Below are 20,800 nucleotides of genomic sequence, written 5' to 3'. Positions count from 1 at the left end.
AAAACCAATCGCATAGCTATGGAGGAGTTGTCCTTCATCAGTCACAGGGAGGGTGGGGGGGGGGGAATACCCTGTCAAAGCCCAGTTATTCCCAGGGCCAACTTCCCTCCATGACTTAGTTTTCCTTTCTTCTTTTCAAAGGGATGTTGAGAAGGGTGGAAAGAATCTATCAATGGCGGGGGTTGCAGGTGGGGAGGACGACCATTCATGGGATCAGGCTGGTTTTTACCGTTCAAAAAATGGAGGAGAGGGAGAAAGCTTCGGCCAACAGTAGCAGTAAAGGACCAACCAAAAGACAAACCGAGGGAGGTGGATTTGGTGTACAGTGCTGTAAAAGGTAAAAATGGGTCTTCCATTAATGAGAGTGAATTATGGTAAGTAGGCAGAGACTTCGTACAGGCCATAAATGGGCAAGGAAGACCAGAGATCTGGGAAGATTTGGATCTGGTTAGATGGTTTATGATCAGGATTTGGTTTTAGATTTTGGCTCGTGACCTTGGGGAGTGGCACATCATCCTGCAAAACAGAGGATATTAGTCAAGGTAATAAAGAGAAAACACCCATCGTGCCAAGTATGCACTCATCTCAGAAATCGCCCAGAGACTTTCTAGCCGCCCAGGGGGGGGGGGGGGTTAAGCTCTTACATGGTTGCTGTTTGAGGGAGAAGGATTAGCGGAGGGAGTGGGAAACCAGCAGCACATCGAGTGCAGTAGTTGGGAGGAAAGGGAAGAGAAGAGAAGGGAGAAGAAAGAAGAAGATCAGTTGCTTCGCAAAGGGTGACAACTTATAAGGTGGAAAGTGATGTTAAGAGGTTTTCTCAAGAGATGGTAGAATCTCTTGTTCTTTCGGGTGGAGCTGGGCAATCGTATTGAACCATGATGAATTCTTTATTGTTGTAAATGTATTTAGTCTCTTCTTTACTAGTTTATTCCAAAATAGAAGCTACAAACAAAGGAATTATTCCAGCACACATTCTCAGCATAAAACGAACTGGGCCCAAACACACCTTCTACAAACTGAACCAAGCCCACCATTGACCCAAAAAAAAAAAGCCCGCCATATAAGAAAGTGCTGGGCCCATAATTATGGGTCATTGTTGGAGCGTCCATTCCCAAGGCATGGGCTTCAGTGTTGGGCCTGCTTCTTGTGCATGTACTTCTTGAGTTCTACATCACATACTTCAAACAATTTCTGCTCGCTGCTAGAATGCAAGTAATGAGAAACCCTTTCTTTTTCCTGTTTCAAGCACTCCTCAGCCTGGAAAATACAAAAAGAGATAATCAAAAAAAAGGTCTCTCATACCATCACAGGATTACCAACTCCTTTGAGTGAAGAAGTCGTGGATTTGACTCTCGGTGACGGTATATGTAATATGTCCATCCCTTATATATAAAAAAGTCCCCTTTGTACCAAAAGAAAAATGGGTCTCTTGTTACATGAAGAAGGTACCTTCATCATGTTATCAGGATCTGAATCCTCCAGAGTCCAATTTGAAGCTTTCCGAGAGTAATAAGCAGCAGTGTCTTCAAGCATGGCTGCTTCAAAGTCATTCTCATAATAATCCATCTTCCCCATTCCAATTTCGACAAAGATATCTAAAACGTTCTTCAATAATGCTTGGTCAATTTGTTCTCCCTCACGCTCTTGACCAATCTGAGACACAATGACACAAGTAAAGGTTCAGTAACCTTCAGAGGAATTGGGCAAGAAGAAAATATAAACATGCTTAGGCCATAAAATCAGCATACCATAGCAATGACAGCATCTTTGACTTTCACATTTATCTCCTTATAGACCTTAAAACAGAGATAACACGGAAATAACCAATTCCTCAGAGGTCAAATAGAAATTAATCTCTATCCAAAAAAAGAGTTTTGCATTAATATTGTTTATCCTGAATAGATGTAAAAATAGTGTAAGGTCTTCTTTCTTTTTCATACCAGGTCATGGAAGCAACTGAATCCAACTTCATCAAGTTTAGGAAGTCCTCTCCGAGGAATAAAGTATCGATCAAGGTAATGAAAGAAATGGCTGAGATGTCTGACCATAACCTTATGATTTGACCATCTTTGCACTAGCTCTCTCAGCATAAATTCACCATGCTTCTCACTGAAAGATGGCAATACCTGAGAAAAGATTAATGTGAAGTCATAAAAAAGGTAAAAAAATATTAGAAGAAAAATGTAGCACTCTAACCTGAAGGTTGGTGCAACCACTAATCACTCACCAGCTAATATACCCTACAATGTTACAGTAACCACACAGGAACTGAATTTCCCAATAGTTAAAAAGAATCATTAGTAATATTCTTCTGGTCCTTCTGAATTTTACCTCTGCAAGTGTCATCTGAAATCACCAGAAATTCCACTACCCAAAATTTGTTCATTGATCCTTACAAAGTGAAGTGTATAATGCCCATGTTTGTCTTCATTCCAATGACTGAATGTAGCAAATATTTCATAGAGTGAGTATAGAATTTATATAACAAATAATCGAAACCCCAGGCTTAGTGCTTGTTGCAGCCCAGCTGCCATTTTTCATGTGAAACAGGTATACAAACTGACATTCCTGTCCTGCTGTCATGTAAAAGGTCTCAACATTCTACATTGAGGCATGTTTCTTGGCATTGTTGTGACTTGAGAAAACACCATTGTACCTTCCAAATGGGTTCCCTCTCTTCAACAGCATGTGAATTGAGGTAAATAAAATAGGATAAAATTAATCTGAAACCTTCTTGAGGTCAAAATCAAAATTTTCTTTCTCTATAAATCTTTGTGAACAAGGAAGAAACATTCATGATGGAGACAACTGGATGCAAAATTTGATTGTTTCTCCCCACTTGTTCGACAACTAGTGCTAAATGTGAAAATTGGATAACCCCATGTATATACATCATCTAGTGGGAGAGCCTTGGCACAAAAATTAAGTTGCACCATTGCAGCCTGTAGGTTGAGGGTTCAAAACTTGGAAATAGACTCTAGTGCCTTTGTCCATTGACATCATCCAAGCTTGGAAAGCAAAGCGAGTTGATTTGGAAAGCCATGAACAAATAAGATGGTCCTTACCTATTTAAATTATTAGGATATTAACTATTTTTCCATTTAAGTAACAAGTATATTTACTACCCTTCTATTCAAATAATTAGTATGTTTGCTATCTTCCTATTCAAATAGCTAGCATATTAGCTACCTATCTAATTAAGTCATTAGTATACTCTCTTTAGCCTAATTGAGAAGGTTGCTTTATTGGGTTATCTAAAATGTTTCTTTGCCTTTATACCTAAGCCCCTGTGGCCAGTTATCAATGGGATATAATGGAAGAATGATTTTAACTCATATTCGAGTTGATTTGGACCTTGAAGAGTCCTTTACCTGTAAAGAGCTACTTGTCATCTTGAAGAATGACACCCCTTTCCCAATGCTTTCTTTTCTATTTTATTTATCCTCTATATTGAATCGAGTGATCCTAGGATTGCATCATTCATCAGACTCTCCTGTACCATACGGAGTAAAATTGTGCATGGTTTCCCTTTCCAGACCTTGTAGTAGCAGGAACGTTGACTCCCCCCCCCCCCCACAAAAAAAAGAATCCCTTTCTCATTAGAATACTATTTGTTATGATCTTCTATTTAGAAATTATAAATGCCATTGTTAAGTTTACACTCTTTGTTACATGAAGACATGCATCCAGCCCCTTACACATACTCTAGAGCACCAAATAACAAACCACAATAGCGAAACAGCTAGCACCTAACCATGAAGTTAGCCAAATACCAATAGTACCCCAAGAATTCTAGCTAGTTCCTGCAAATATCCTGCATATTCTATACCAGCAATTTTCCACCTCGAGCCCACTAGAAACTTTAGACAAGTTCCATATCCAAATCCCCACCTTCTTGTAACAGGCTTTGTAAAAGATGAACATCTACTCAGTGAAACTCAAGATGCAACACCAGAATCCTAACAGGAATGGACAACGAACCCTGCAGCAGCCACATTCTTCCACCACATCAACAAGGGCAACATATGGACCTCAGAGGGGATGGAAGAGGTCCGGACAGGATACCTCCGGGTTCTAGGAAGAAATATATAAGTACCACCACCAAAACCAAGAAAAGTAAGAATAATGGTATGGTAAAAAGTTCCATCAAATTCAATAAGTTAGTTCCAAAACCCAGTAGGAGCTGTGACAGTAAAATAGGCTCAGCTATCGCATCTCTAACTCTCTTGCACTTGACCCATGACACAACTACCACAGTTCCAGCGTAAAAGAGTAACTGCAAAATGATAGGTTTCCTCTCCCAGGCCATAACTGTTGAATCCAATGAGAAGCATGTCAAGATAAGAAAAACAGATGTACTTCCATGACTACCTTCAATGTTTCCAATAGTTAGTTCAGAGAACTTCTCATTGTTCTGTAAATTGTGAATCACAACCCAGTCCCAAGTGGAAATGGAAGGTCACATAATATTGACCAAATTTTTTTATAGATCTTTCCTATCCTATAGGCAGTGCACTGCAGCAAGTGCATCTTCACTGGATTGTGGTGGGAATTTTTTTTCAAGGCCTGGCCTGGACAGCCTTAAAGCAAAAAAGGGAGTAACAACATCACCTTCTTGTGTAAAGTAAGCAACTGCCATTCTAGTAAACAATAGATAATTTGAAGAACTAAGACAATCCATGCAAACAATTCCGAGGAAGAAACACTAAATGGGGTGAGAACAAGGTTGATGCACACAATCAAATTAAAGCTAACACAAGCTGACAAAGAATCACACAATGTAAAACTTCATGCAATTAATAAGTACAAACTGAAAGTTCAACCCTAAAAGCAATTTATAATTTATGGCAATCTGTGAATCTGTGAAGCAAAATTATACATAGAATATGCACAATTTCCTCACATTTAAACGTATGTACTTTTCAAAGATCTCTCTGTAGGCGTCATAGAGCTTCCGGGAATAATCATGAGGGGCCTTCTGAGTGCACATGGAATAGATAACTCTGTTTCCAGTCAAGTGAGAAGCCCATTAAATAACAGCTCCATCTAACAGATAAAAATAAATTATCAAAACTAATAGCTAGCTACAGCAAGAGAATTGAGTACATACCCGTAAGTAGTCATGTAATCCTCACGGCTGATCGCTGTCTCATTAAATCCTTGTAAAACATTCTCAAGCTTCCTGATACTCTTCTGTATGATCTCCCACCCATGCTCAAATTCGATAATTTTGCGCTCAGGCATCGCCATGTTGCTAGGGCGTTGGATGTAAGAACGTTTCGTGTCAGGGTTTTAAGCAAAAGGTTGCTTAAAGCCTTACACCGTATGTTATAACAAAAATTGGGTACGACTCAAATACCTCAGCAATAACTTGGGTATGTCTCAAATACCTCAAACAAGAACATCCTGCAACAAATAAAATTCATACATTGCACCGAACAGATTTGGGTAAACAAAAGCCTTAGCACAGAAATCTACATTCTAAATTTCCAGAATTGTTTCAGAAAAGCAAACAATATCCACAAAGAACTTCCACTGAGTGAATTAATGAAATCTTGGTAGTCAAGAAAAGGAGGCTTTTAGTCAAGAATGTCACCTGCTACGACAGTTGAATCAACTATTCCATCTTTATCAATTCTTCCATTGATAATGTCAGTCGATGCTCATTCCCACTCTCTCCCATCTTCCAGGACACGCCGAAACTGGTAAATTTGGTAATCTTCGAACATTAATTCGGGGATTATTGAGTTGCTGATCTTGGTCTCTGCGTGGTTGTAGTCTTGCAAAGCAGAGGTCAACGCTTCGGACACAATAAATTTTGAACTCTTGAGCTGTTACTTTCTAAATATGGGTTAGTCTTCACACCATTTTCAACTTTCAAGAGCAAAGAACCAAGAAAAGATAATTGGGAGGGGTGGAGAAGTGTGCTGAGAAAGCAGGAGAACCGACAATGGAGAAGTGGAGCATAGGAATAATTTATGATTCTGCCAGAAACAAAGAAGAAGAATTTATAGCAATTGGAGTAAAAATTGTTGAGTTCTAAACACTGTGCTTTGGGCTACAGAATTGTCAGCATGGAGCAGTTTTTCTGTTTTTGCAATGAAATTTCCATGTTCACAAAAAAATAATAATAATAATAAAAATAAAAAATAAAATGAAAGAAAGAAAGAAAGAAAGAAAAGAAAAGAAAAGAAAGAAAGTAAAAGCTGTTGATTGGACTGTGTTGAGGGTAATTTATGGCAATTGATGTTTCTTTTTTCAAATCCAAACTATCTGTTATCAATTTTATTATCATTTTTTATTTTGGTATTAAATTTATTTTCATTCTATAATTTATTTTAGACAAAAATTATCAATTAAATTTTATTTTCTTAACTATAAGTGTATTTTTGTATTCATTTATTTAAGATAGACAAAATAGAAAATGACCATTGATACCAAAAACTCAAAAGGCCCTAAATTCTTTCAAAAGAAAAGTTTATAAATTAGATGCTTTTGTCCATATTTAGAATTCAAACTAATGATTTTTCAGATTCTCAACAGGAAATGCATATTCATTTATTGAGTTATTATAAAGTTTGTAAAGAAAATTCTAAATGAAATACATAACATTACAGTCAAATTCTATGAAGAGGAAATTGGTACTTCATTTAATAATAAAAAGAAGAAAAAATAAATGGTATTTTTGAAAGAATACATACACTGAATATATACATTTAGTGAGATCTTGTTATTATATTATAGAATAATTTATTAAATTTTATGCAAGTGTAACAATTAATTCCCCTTACATCTTCGTTAGGCTGTAAGTCAATCCTGCAAGCATATGATCTCTTACAGAATTGACTTTTCCTTCAAATTAAAAATGGAATGAAAACCAATCCTTGGGTACTCAACTGGGTTCTTGATAAACTCTTAGATCTTGGTTGCTTCCTAGTTGGTCACTCTACTCTTTGTTGCGTTCATCTTTCAGCCAATGGGATGGAGACGAATTGGGATTTCCATAGCTCACAAATCCCATAGTCATCCCTGTTCGCATATAAACTTGTTGTCACTCCCCTGCACACCTCTCCAGTAACTAATGGCTTTCACTAATTAAAGTTTCGGCATCTTCCTCTCGCACCGCATTACTTCCTTTGGAAAGCCCTACGTGATAAATTGCCCATTGCAGATCTTCTTGTTGAGCAAAGTTGTCACATTCCAAACATTTGTGTATTATGCTCAACATCTTCTTCATGTGTGTCACATCTTCCTTCATTGTCCTATTACTGCTCATATTTGGGATCAACTACACCTCCCAAGATGGAATATCACATAACCCCTACACAATTAGTTATGACAACTGGTGGTCAACATGTATTTAGGCACACAACAGAATGATCAGCACTATTGAAACCTCATATCTCTTTGGGCTCTTTGGAACCTTTATACTTATTGAATTGATAGTTTGCAACCATTCTCTCTACAGGAAACCAACCAATACATGCATAGAGCCTTGCTTGAGTTTTCTCCATGTCCTCTAGACGAAAGACCTCCACACTTGAAATGTAGGACTCTCGCACATAATTATAAAAACGGATAATCAAGCCCTAACAACCTTCCTTACATCACTGACTCATCATTCTTGGAAAGTTCCCTTGTGAATGATATTTTATACCTTCTAGCTACCTTCACAAAATGTCCGTTTCATCATATCCATTGAGAGGCCAATTTTGTGATGTTCTTACCAAAGCCACCACTAAATCCAGACAATTCATGTTAACTCCCCTCCCCCCCTTCTTGTCTTGAGTCTTGTTTTTTGATTATCTCATACGTAAGCTCCCCGGAGGCTTTGATATTAATGCATAAATCTCTTTTCCAACCCCCCCCAAAAAAAAAAAAATCCCATTAGAACTATGAAGAATGAGCCTCACATTTCCTTATTTTTTTCTATTTTGGTTTTTTTTCTTTCTGTATTTTTATTATTAAGGAATAAATATACATTTTTTTTCTTTTTGGTAATTAATTAATATACCCTGTTGTAAAATTGTAAATTGCGATTTTCAGATCGGGTGACGGGTGTATTCTGAAAACGAAAATAAAAAATTGTAAAAACGAAAAGTTTTCTAGAGAGAACAACCGCGAAATTTGAACTTTAACACAGTGACACTCTCTCCCCTTATACATATTGGCATCGAAATACTAAATTGGTGATGGCTCTTCGTTAGTGGCTGACAGAAGGGAAAAAGAAGAGTGCTGTGGAAGGAGAGTGGACAGTGAAGAAGTGGAGCTGATGAAGAGGAAAACCCTAAAGAGGAACAGCAAGAAGGAAAAGGGACGAATGGAGGGTGCTACTCTTGCAATCCATCAGTTGTTTCCATCTTCATCCAACCTCTCTCGCTTCCATCTCCTGAAGGTCACCCAATCTGAACAGCTCGAAGAAGAAAAGGAGCAGCAGCAGCAGCACCACTCTTCATTTTCCCATGACGATAACCTCGATGTTGACCTCAACAACGATGAGAATGATAAAGATTTCATTCTAAGCCAGGATTTCTTCTGGTAATGATATTTCCCATCTCTTGCTATCACTGGGTTTTCCGTCTCTTTTCATGCTCTTAATCTTTCACTTCTGATGTTGTTTTATTGGATTCGGTTGAGCTCAGCACTCCTGATTACATTACTCCAGATGGGCAACAAATTTCGAATCTTTTAGATGCCAATAAGGTATTGTCACTTTCAGTGCTCTTGATGGCAACAACAAAGCCTCTCTTTCGTTTTATTCCTGAAATTCCTAATGCTAAAATTTATATTTTGTTGGATTTCGCAGGAAAATATCCCCTGCCCCAAATCACCGGAGAAGATAAAATCGGTTAAGAGCAAAAAGCAGAGGATTGGTAAGATGGTTTCCTTCAGCATGGGTTCTTTAGTTTTTGCGATTTTAGGGTTCGTGGAATTCTTCTAGTGAAAATATTCTGAAACTTTTAATGGATGATTCAATTCTTGCAACTTTCGAACTCACAAGGTGGAGCACGGTTGGGATGTCTCATTAAGCTGCTCTGGTCAGATTAAACTGTCTCAGTTGGAGTAGAAGTTTTTAGTAGGACTGGGTTTAGAGTGCTTGCTTGGAATAGTTTCAGGAATTGGTTCCATGTGGAGTTTGCTATTGCAGCCCTCTGCATTTTCGGTTAGATGTTTTGTCCATCTTGAGATTTCACTCCTTTGATCGCTCAGACGCCCAGTGGGATATACTCAGTGAGTTACCATAGACTCTGTCAAAGAAGAAATAATAGACATTATATTGATGAAGCTTCAATCCTGTATATGAGTTTCCTAATGTTATGAAGTATGAGGGATTACATTTAGCTGTCCTAGTTGTCTTGCAGCACCAGTCGAGATATTTTGAAGTGTTTTTCAAGCCTAATATCTTGCTAGGCATATAATGGGGGCGGGGTGGCAGACCATTGAGTATACCAAATATCAAATTATCTAATTAAGTAATGACAACAAACCGAATTGGAACATCTGGATGGACAAGTCTCAAGTATAACATGTTTGTGAGCATGTTGTGATCTTGCACATTATGATTAATTGATAATGCTTTTTCTCATTTTATATTACATGTTATCGGTATTTGGGAATTATGAGAGTAAATTCTGTTTTTCCCCTCTTATTAATCTCCCACATGCTTCTTCATTACATTCTTAGAGAATCCAAATTCTTCTTGATGGTTGACATGGATATCTTTTTCCTCAGATGGCTTTTATGTAAACCAAATCTATCCCGATTCGCATTGTCCTCCACAAGTTACAGACATTGCATCAGATGCTATTTCCTCAGATGAATTCAGGACTGAAAAGGCATTTACAGCTCCACCAGATAAGAAACATAATTATGTGCCACCATCTGCGGTGGCTCTGCGTTGTCGAGTCATGCCTCCACCTTGCTTGAGGAATCCATATTTAAAGGGAGCTTCTGAAATGCATCTAGATCCCTTAGAAAGTCAAAGATCAAAATCAGCAGGTATAAATTGAGTCTGTTATCTCTTTATGATTTAGTAAAGAGAAATCCTTAGTTGCTAGCTTCTCTTTGCAGTTCTCTTGTTACATTCTTGTATAGTTGCCAAATATATTTTTGTTTGATAATCATCCACCCACATTATTTCTGTGATAGAAGAAACTGAATCAGTTGATGCTTAGGAGTAATCGTTTTGATGGTTAGAATTTATTTTTTACTATGGACATATTGGAAAATATTGTGCCCCTTCTGGGTACACCTGAGTGGGATCCAACCTGCTTCTGCAAAGTTAAGACATAGCTTTCAATAGGTATAGTAATTATATATTACATGTTCTGGACCTCTGATCACCTGGATATTTACCATCCTGATTTATACAATTGATTGAAGTACTCCAGACATTGCAGTTGGCTGCTTGTCCCTTTATATTCACATTTTTCTTTTACTTAATATTCAAAATACAAAGTTTTATTCCTCCTGTTTCCAAGATAATTAGAAATGTCTGTAGTCATATAACCCGCCCCCAAAAAAAAAAAAAAAAAAAACAAAAAGAAGAAGAGAAGAAAGAAGAAGAAATGTCTCTAGTTTTTTGCTGGAAACTCTGCTTGTTTTGCGATGCATCCTAGAATCTATCCCTCTTTTTGTCATACAAGAAAAAAACAAAGTAACTGGCAAAAAGTTTAACTATAGCTTTATTTTATGTATTGTATTTGATTTGCAGGTCTTTTCCCATCGGCTGTTGGTAGAGATGGGCTTTCTCGTTATCGTACAGACTTCCATGAAATTGAGGTAGTGTCCAAATTCACAGAACTTTGAGAGGGGGATCATATGTACAAAATCTTTAGTTCACTTGGAATTGTTTTGCCTTCATATTTTGATCATTTGTATGCTTCACTTTCCAGCAAATTGGCTATGGAAATTTCAGTCATGTTTTCAAGGTATTGAAGAGAATTGATGGTTGCATGTATGCGGTAAAACATAGCATAAGGCAGTTGCATCAGGATGCAGAAAGGTGAGCTTCCTCTTTTTAAATTCCAAAGCGTGAATTGTAATAGCATGTTGCTCATGCTGTAGAAATTGCAGGAGGCAAGCATTGATGGAAGTTCAAGCACTTGCAGCAATAGGTACGTAGTGAGTCTCCCTACTCTCATTCCCAATTTTTTAACATTGAAAATTTCTAAATTGGACTTGCCAATCTATTTTATAGGATATCATGAAAACATTGTTGGATATTACAATTCTTGGTTTGAGAATGAGAAACTATACATCCAAATGGAGCTCTGTGATCGCAGCCTATCCATCTGTGAATACTCTCCACTATTTACAGAGGGAGATGTCTTGGTAGCCATGCATCAGGTTAGCTGGCCTTTTGCTCTTACTTGTTTTCTAATACTATATATCCTGCTTTTTTGTCCCTCTTTCCATTGTTTTTTGTTGTTAATTTTCATGAGGTCTAATATTATGTCACATAAATTCAGCCCAGCATCAGGGTTTTTGGTGTTACAGACAAAATGTGGTATATATAATATATCTAGTGCTCTTGGTTATCTTGTATATGGCATGTCAATTTGTACTCAATAACTTCTCATCTTATGATATTTCACTTTTTGCTTTATCTATGCCTGTCATAATAAAATTTTTCTACAGATTGCCAAGGCACTGCAGTTCATACATGAACGAGGAATAGTTCATTTAGACATGAAACCTGATAATATTTATGTCAAGAATGGTGTTTACAAGCTTGGTGATTTTGGTTGTGCAACTCTCATTGACGGGAGCCTTCCAGTTGAAGAAGGTGACGCACGTTATATGCCCCCAGAGATCTTGAACGAGAAGTATGACCATCTTGATAAGGTTGATATATTCTCCTTGGGAGCTGCCATCTATGAACTTGTCAGAGGATGCCCATTGCCAGGATCAGGGCCTCAGTTTTTAAATATACGTGAGGGCAAAATCCCGCTGCTTCCGGGCCACTCTCTTCAGTTTCAGAACTTACTCAAGGTAGCTTTCTCCTTTGGTTGGATTTTTGTTTGATTGTGATACTTGCATCTTGGTCCTTCATCCGTGGTGGTTGTCAGCCCGCCCTTTTTGAACCTTTGTTAAAATTGTTAAAGAAAATTCTAAAAACAGATGGGTACTATGGTCAGCAAGCATTCTGAACTTAAGACTTGAGAGCTGATTTCCCTCTTTAGTCTTTCCTACGCCCTACTGTATGTCCTTTTTGATTGGCAAATTGGGTATATGCTTGTGGGTGACCAACACTCATTCACTGCATGTATTTTCTATGATTTTTCTTTGGTTGAAGTTTTCTCTGATTATGATACTTGCATCTTGATCCATGAACCATGGTGTTTGACACTCCTGCCTATTTTTCTTGATCCTTAAAAACTGTTGAAAATTATGAAAACAGAAGGGAACGTTGGTGATCTGAATTAGTGACTTCAGAGCTGATTTCTCTGTTTTTCTGACTGTCCTACACTACAATATGTCCCTTTTGATTGACAAACTGGATTTCATTCCTACACTTTTCTATATGTTCTTTTTGTTTGGTATTCTGATAATGTATCCTTGTCAACTTTCATTGCTTTGATAATCAGATTATGGTGGACCCAGACCCAGTACGACGCCCTTCAGCTAAAGAACTAGTAGAAAATCCTATTTTTGACAAGGCACGCTGCATAACAAGAGGCAGTTAAACTCCAGTTACCCAACATTTTGACGGTGGTTCTAGGACCCTGGTTAATGAAGATGTATATGTTGACAGCTTCGGCCGATCAAGAACTGGTGAAAGGATTAATGATAATGGCCAATTTTGTAACATAAGCTGTGCCAACAATTCCTGCATCTACCTTACCCTCATGTAGTGCAGGTTCATTTTCCCTTTTTGGGTGTATATAGAGGAACAGAAAAAATCATGGAGGACTATTTTGTTATTAAGAATGGTAATTACTGATGGTCTTGCTGCAATTCCTTTAGTGAATTGAGGTGTACAATGGGCTAATGCATCCATGAGGATATGATATCCCTTTCTTTACATTCAAGAGCAGAGGGTTTGTTTCATCTTGTTAGTGTTCAAAGGCAGGTTTGTTTTTTAGATGTGTGGTAGAAGGAAAAGGGGAGGGTTATCTTCCACAGGATCTCAATTGTGATAGGTTTGGTGCTGTTCAAATTTGATCAATAAGTAGGTCTAAGTCTCTTCAACTTATGTTTCAAGGTTCAGCCCAAGTGCAGAAACAAAGCAAAGAGAAATTGTGAAAATATATTTTGAAGATTTATTGGCATGCCATTTGGCAGATGTGGATTTATAGAATGTGCTTTGTGGGATGGCTGGGCCATAATTCATATTTGTATACCATAATTTATCTAGTTTCTCCTTCTTATCCTAATAAGGGAAGTCAGGCTCTACTTTTAAGGTCTGCTAGCTTTTCAAATTTAGGCAAGTTTTTGTGGTCAGTGATAAAGATAACAACTAACCTGTCCACTTTCTTTTGCGTTGGCTCTTGGAGGTGGATGGGTGAAGATGGAAGAAGTGAAGAACTAAAGGGATTAGGATCAATCTCTTTGTTCTTGGCACCTTCTGGGGTGGATTTCTTCTTTTCCAAGCTCACAATAGGTACCAAAACCTGCCTAAATCAGCTTGTATATGATTTAATTTCAAGTATTTGTGGAAGTATTTCTAATATAGTGATAGTAACTTCTTATGCAAAGACAGTAAGATCAACAATGTTTAAGTTTGAGTCTTCATTCTTCTACACTGTTTCCCCCTTTCCATTACTTGAACCTAGCTTTTAATCCTTGTGACTGACTTGATGATGAAACCCTCCCAAAAAAAAGAAGAGAAAATGGTTTCAAGCACTTTACATAAGTGATGCAACATCCATGTATTATTTGATTTGACTCACAGAAGTGTGGCCCAATGATGACAACAATGTTTCAACCTCTTTGGACCTCTTTGAGCATATTTTGTGTCTTGTTGCGACTATCTATGAACTTTGCAATAGCTTTTGAAGTAGCAAATTTACCCAAAATGTTAGAGAATCAAATGGATGTGCGGATATCCTTGTTGGATTGCTTAGTCAAGTCAAGAAATTCATCTAAATTCCCAGCTACCTTTTTGACCTTTACCTGAAAAGACACAAGAATGTTCTTCCAATTGTAATTTGTTTACTTCTTTCTTTTTGTTGGAGTAAAATTTACTTTCTCCAAGATAAAAGAAATTCTAGCACAATCTAACTTTTTAAGGTGCATGGAAATCTGGTTTTTGTGATTATTCCTTACAACATATGGCCAGCAAGAAATCTAAGAAGGCATAAAGGTTTAAGGCATATAACCCATTGACCTTGTCTTAAAAAAAAAAATCTTCCAAGATCTTGGAGATTTAAGCAACAAAATTCTCTTTTTAAACCTAAATATTACATGGGTCCCAAAGAATCTACTTAGACAAAAATGAAGGAAGATCACATTTGAAGAACTGGTAGCCCAACTGAATCTTTGAAGAAGATCTGCTTTAAAGTTAAAAGGAAGATTTTGATCCAAATAGAAAGTTGAATTACTCAAATCTTCTCAAGAGCTAACTGGAAAAATTACTCAAAAAAAAAAAAAAAAAGCCTTTATCCAAAAGAGGGTGGAAGAAGATTTTACAAGATCTTAAGAAGATATAAGCCATAAAGGATATTTTGATCTGTCTAGATATCCATTTTGTTCATAGTTTTTTAGAGGCTGGTTTGCCCATTTGGTCGCATTGTCGAAGGTGTTGTATTTTCTCTTTTTTGGTATTTTTGTTTTTATAACAGTTGATTATGCTCGGTTTTCTTTTTATAAATCTACTTGTCTAAACATAAAAGCGTATAAAATGACCACCACCTTCTATGAAATAGAAAATGCTATATTGATCCCACCTTGGTTTAGGAGTCGCACGACCAATCGAAGATCTCTCTCCAATATTTTTAGGGTAGAGATATTTTCTTAACAAACGACACAATGAGTGAACCAAAAGAATGCAACATTAAGGTCATTTTATATAAGAAATGAAAGAGAGACACATGGATGACAGCATATGCTACTGTAGCAAATTGGATAACCTTCTTTTTATTCTAATTTTCTTACTAAAGGTTCTTTTTCTACTTCATAGTCTGTTTTATGCTCTAAAAGAAAATATTATATATCGAAAAATTTATTTAAAATTTTATTAAATACATACTAATGACATCTTAAATTAACCAAAACAAATGTTAATCTTAAAAAAGAAACACTTCTAATGAAAACATTCAATTTATGAAGGTTGATTAATAGATAAAAAATTCAGAAGAATCCAAAGTAGTTGAAGACTTTAATTCTCCTGAAACAATGAGACCTACTTACTATGTGGGCTAAGAAAAAAATAAAAATAAGAATGTGACATAATAAAAGCACTAAGAGTGAATCTAATCTTTTCAAATAGATTTTTTGGGGCATTGGTCCAAACCCTAATAGTTCTAATTTTTTAGAACTCAAACATTTGTAGGTCAGTCAAATGTGCACTTGAGCAAGAGAACAAGAACCTCATACATTTTCAAACAAAATGAGTTGGTCTTTAAAAAAAGAAGAAGGAAGGATTTAGAATCCAATATTTTCTTAATTAAGATCCTTAATCATACTTTTAGGATTTTCTCCACGTCTCTTTCACTAATGTTAAGTGCTTGGACCACTAGTCAAATTTTTTAAAAATGAGATTAATATTAAGGATTCCTTCATAAAGTCCAAAACCTAGCTTAGATGGGTCAATTAAAAAGGTGTTTTTCCTCTTTATGGTGAACATTATTACCATGGGGTCTTACCTATGTCCAGACAAAAGAGTATATAAAATTACTATCTTATCCCTATTTTAATGCTTTTATGTATTTTCTTATAGGTTTCATATTGGTGCATGAACCATACATGATTCGACAACAATCTCTTTCTAAAATATAAAATAAATTACATGAACTAGTTAACATTTTTAAACACAAATTAAAAATTGTAAACTTAGTTTTTAGTTAATTTAAGGAAATGAAATGAAATGAATTCTTCCTCTTATGTCCAAAATCTTTTCATTGCTCCTCAATGCTAAGAGAATAAGTCTCTCCTCTATTTAAATAACTTGATCAAATTTCAAACCAACAATTAATTATACCCATAAGTATGTCCTTTGTATAGTTTGTTCTTCTTCTACTTTGGCTCTAATTGGAAGTTTAATATTGGGTTAATTAATTTCCATTACTTGACTTCACTAAAATACTCACAGTGGAATTGATGCGATGCTTAAACATGACGTTGCTCAACAATCATTAAAAACTTGGGCTAGAAATCTAAAGTTGAAGTCAGATGATTTGTTGGTTTGGATAACTACGAAAGTGATCTTTCTCTTGAACCCCTTTACCTTCAAAACATCGATATATGTAGATCACCTTTTATATATTTTTTTCATTCTTCTTCTTCTTTTTTTTTTAAAAATAAAAGTGAGATGGGATTTGTTCCTAAACAAAGCAAGTTTTTTCGAAGAACAAGCAAAAGAAGAATCTTGTGTTATAGTCACTAACCTAGTCATGCAGCGCCGCTAAACACCACTTTAAATTGTGATGATTGGAACTTTTTTTTTTGGCCTTCTGTTAGTTTGTCTCTCTATCTCTTTCCTGAATTTTTCTGTCTTTGATTCGAGGATCGGTGTTTTGGCTCTTGGTTTCTTCTGTGGCAGAAGATGAAGAGCAATGCTTGAGGCTCTCTATAGTTGCAGAACTCATAATCTTAACTATGTACTTGAATGTGTAAATCTAAGGGTGATGTAGATATTAACTTGGATAGATATAGCCTCTTCCAGCTAACAGATTCTAGCAATGAAGGGATTAATAATAATAATATAACAAGAAGTGGAAATCCCATTTAAGTTACAAGGTCATTTCATTGTGTCCCCAAATCGAATAAGTTCTTCAAGCTATCCTTGTCAACATCATGTGTTTCGTCGACTTTTGGGATTCTAATCTTTGTTTCAACACCCAGAAGCATCCGATTACGGCTTTCCTACATCAGTGTGACGAATACTTTTAAGTAAGATGATTTAATTTTAACTTGTGAAAGTGATAGATTCAATTAATTTTACAATAAGATGCAAATTAAGTATGAGGTGTTCAAGTGGGATTAGGGTTCAACAGTACTCCTGTCTCAGAGAATGATGTGCTTCTCAAACAGTATATGTTCATAGTAAAGAAGCCACAAGCCCACAATGGAGAATAATTAATTAAGCCTATGAGGGCATGTAATTATCATCCATATGCTGACACCTAACATAAGATTTAGAGAGAAAACAAGCAAGAAAGCTAGTTTTAGGCGTTAGGTTTATTAATAATCAAGTAGGATTTAGATTTTCATAATTTACGACGAACCCCTGATATCCGGGGATGCCATCACAAAATTTCCAAATCAAATCTCAAGTTGATTAGGAAGGAAAAATGGTTTAGTTTTTGTACTTAGTGATCACATCTCCCCATTTTAGGTATGTGGTTTGATTGGAAGGCTCTCCTTTTAAACAAAAGCTAGCCAAGTAATACTTAATCCAAAGCTTATGTCCTTGTTTGCTAAATTTAGTAGTTTTTTAAGGTATTGTTTGGATGGATCCCCAGTTTCACATGCACACGTGCTTCTACAGCATTCACTCCTTTAATTTAACATTGTTTGAACACATATATATTTAAAGAGAAGACCTAATGGAAGCATTGATAAGATTAAGGAGGAGCTGATTAGATTAGAGTGTGTGTGAGAGAAGAGAGAGAGAGAGGGGGAAGAGAGTGTGTGTTTCTGTATTGGTTGAGATTTTTGAGTTGGATATGTAGAAGGAGAGGTAGGGAAAGAGGGGGACCAGTTGATGATGAACTGTAAATCAAGTCTTTATCTTTAGGGGATGCTTTTGATGGTGAAAGCTTTGTACCTCTTAGGTCTTTCTCTGTCACAGCATAGCTAGAGCTAGTGAGTGACCCACCAAGATCCAAGCAATGGCAACCATGTTGGCATCACGAAATATTGCTAGCTTGGAATATGAAGTAAAGGTCTCTGAGATCATCATCAGTACAGTTACTGTATATATCCAAAGCCCTTTACCACATACTTGAGAAAATACACTCATGTGTATATATGTACATATATACCCAGGTGAGTACAAGCTACAAGCAAGCTCAATGTAGTAATCTTTATATAGAGTGAGTTAGAGGCAGAAGGAAGAAGGGGCCAACGTGTCTGTGTTTGAAACAAGGATCGAAATTTGATCTTTGTTCAAGGAGAGATGGGTGATAATATGGGTGATGGTGGAACTGGTGCCTCTGCAAGCAACAACTCTGGGGATGATGGTTGCATCAAGGAGCAAGATCGCCTGCTTCCAATCGCGAACGTTGGCCGGATAATGAAGCAAATCCTTCCACCTAACGCGAAGATCTCAAAAGAAGCAAAAGAAACCATGCAAGAATGTGTTTCTGAGTTCATAAGTTTTGTTACTGGTGAAGCATCTGACAAGTGTCACAAGGAGAAGCGAAAGACCGTTAATGGAGATGACATTTGTTGGGCTCTCGGCACGCTAGGGTTCGACGACTATGCCGAACCCCTAAAAAGGTATTTGCATAGATATAGAGAATTAGAAGGTGAGAAGGCTAATCAGAACAAGGCTGGCAATATAGAAGACAAAGATGCACCCAACATCTTAATGACTGATCAATCCAGGAAACAAACTTTGGGTTCTACCCCTCTTAAGTTCAATGTGTTTGACAAGACTAATGGTTCTATGTCTAGGCCATTTTAACTTCCTGGAATCAAATTTGATCATGGTTTTTCGTAAGGTTGTTATTATCTATATAAGATTAATTATGTAGATGTTTGTTTTGATATATTCTTGAGATTTGCTGCTAGCTAGTTATGAGCTTGAAGATTAGGCCTGATTTACTTTCAGAGCTAATCTCTGTACTTTCTTCTCTTCCTTAATCAAATCTTGTTTCAAAATTGAGGGAGTTCTGTTCAAGGATAAACCAATTGCAGTTGTTTCTTTGCTGATATCAGCAGATTAATTAAGAGTATGAAAGGGTTTTCAATTAAGCTTTTGATGACCTAGCTAGTTTATGAGTTATACACAGTAATCTGCGAGTTCCATTAGTTTTTTTTTTGAAACTCAATTTTTGTTGTTGATTTAAGTTTGAAGGTTGGAGATGAAGTGTTTTACAATTCAAACCTCAGCCATAGTTCATATACCTGAGCAAAATCTTGGATTACAAGATTCAGAAATTCGAAGCCCTTGAAACGAATTTTCAGTTTAGATCTAATATGATTAGTAAGTGGTGTATGTACTAGATAATTAGGGTTTCATTCAACCCTATTGAAAATTAGGACCACCAATCATCCGTACAAATGAACTGCTGTCACACCAATTATATATTCTAGTTTTTGTCATTTGCTAGCTAGGCACAAGATGCTTGCAGTTCATATGTAAGATATCACAGTAGTGCTTGAGCATTTCCTGTTGTTGAAGCAAAAGTTTGTTTGCTTCACAGTATTATCAAAAACAGTCTTTTCTTTCTTGTCTTTTTCCTTTCTTTTCATCTATTCTTCTTCCATGTGGTTTATAAATGTTCATGCAGTTCAACATTCAAAGTAAAGGTATTTCTTCAACTGTTATTGGTTGTGTCTCATATATTCGCCTTTAAATTCATCCTCTTCATTTGTCCTTGTGGGGCTAATCAAAGGAGTGGTTTACACTAGAAGTTGAACCAGCTTATGGATCACTCGCACCAATGACCAAACATGCTCATTTGTGCAAGGTCAGTCATAGTTGACAAAAGTTACATCTGGGTTTAGGGTTTGCGTTTCCTGTAACCCTAGAATCTGGGACCACTACTTAGGGGCTCAACACTACCTGATTTGCCGTGTTGAATCTCCTCCAATCTCGGGCTTGTTGACATTTACAATATTCAAATGGATTGGGTAATCTTCCCACTGGTGAGGATGAGTGGAATGTTGAGCTTATTGGAAGTTCTGTAAAGGAAATATGCAAAAGAATTAGGGATTCAGGGTTCTCTCTCTTCTGTGTACAGTTTGAGTTTCTGTTCAAGGTTGGGAGGGGACCATTTCAGGGGCATGCACATTGATCTTTCTCGGTATGTGTTGTTGTTGTGGCCTCCACAATGAAGTCCTTTGTCTCTTTCGATCCATGCTAGTTTTTGATCAATCAAGGTACTTCTTCAGTAGAGTATTTTAATTTTCAAAGGGAACAGAAAGTGATGGAAACCACAGGAGCCAATGCACCTCATCCACTGGGAAGATGGTACAAGGAAATAAGACTCATTTGTATACAATAAGCAAAGAATACCTTGAAATCACCAGAGTACAGTACCTGCAAGTCCTCTTATTGGAAGGTGCTTCTCTTTTCTCTAAACTTTTATCTGAACACGGCCCGATTAAAGATGGTTGTAGTACTACTGTCTTCATCTAGAGACCACGGAAATGGTCTCTGGTATGAGATATATTCATGTTAATTGAAGCCCTTTGCTTAATAATGTCAGGAACTTTTAACTCAGAATGCATGTGGCTGGGGAGCTTAATATGTGATCTAGCAGCTTGATCCAGTGCACAACATGTCAATTTTTACCCTAAAACACATGCCAAAAGGCAACAATGCTCTGTGCGCGCACGATGGTAAACAGAACTTTCTTACCATGTGTACTAGAAAAATCTATGTATCATGAGTAGATGAACTTTCTTCATATATAATGCATCAAAATTAAGCTTATGTGAGAAAATTAACCGTAGGCACTCAAGA

At 36.7% G+C, this 20,800-nt stretch overlaps 2 protein-coding genes and 1 pseudogene across 2 annotated transcripts; 2 read left to right on the top strand and 1 right to left on the bottom strand.

The window, feature by feature from the left end:
• Nucleotides 1–902: 902 nt before the first annotated feature.
• Nucleotides 903–6,039, bottom strand: LOC149019251 (cullin-1-like). Its single transcript, XM_089153288.1, has 7 exons — nt 5,597–6,039; nt 5,111–5,406; nt 4,904–5,003; nt 1,941–2,126; nt 1,749–1,796; nt 1,450–1,653; nt 903–1,257 (listed from the first exon to the last, which is right to left on the bottom strand). Exons 2-7 carry the CDS (start codon nt 5,248–5,250, stop codon nt 1,126–1,128), a joined length of 810 nt encoding a protein of 269 aa, XP_089009414.1. The 5' UTR covers nt 5,251–5,406; nt 5,597–6,039; the 3' UTR covers nt 903–1,125.
• A 2,120-nt stretch (nt 6,040–8,159) lies between these two features.
• Nucleotides 8,160–13,279, top strand: WEE1 (WEE1-like kinase). The gene is made up of 10 exons (XM_089153287.1): nt 8,160–8,538; nt 8,643–8,703; nt 8,807–8,873; nt 9,733–9,999; nt 10,715–10,782; nt 10,896–11,005; nt 11,077–11,117; nt 11,201–11,349; nt 11,641–11,994; nt 12,591–13,279. The coding sequence occupies exons 1-10, from the start codon at nt 8,273–8,275 to the stop codon at nt 12,687–12,689; spliced, it is 1,482 nt and encodes a 493-aa protein (XP_089009413.1). The 5' UTR covers nt 8,160–8,272; the 3' UTR covers nt 12,690–13,279.
• Nucleotides 13,280–18,044: 4,765 nt separating this feature from the next.
• Nucleotides 18,045–20,800, top strand: LOC149019249 (nuclear transcription factor Y subunit B-1 pseudogene; annotated as a pseudogene).

Source organism: Hakea prostrata, chromosome 4 (genome assembly GCF_041222555.1).
Source record: "Hakea prostrata isolate BN-2017 chromosome 4, UWA_Hpros_2, whole genome shotgun sequence".
Classification (NCBI taxonomy): Eukaryota; Viridiplantae; Streptophyta; class Magnoliopsida; order Proteales; family Proteaceae; genus Hakea; species Hakea prostrata.
This window is presented reverse-complemented; position numbering and strand designations above follow the sequence as displayed.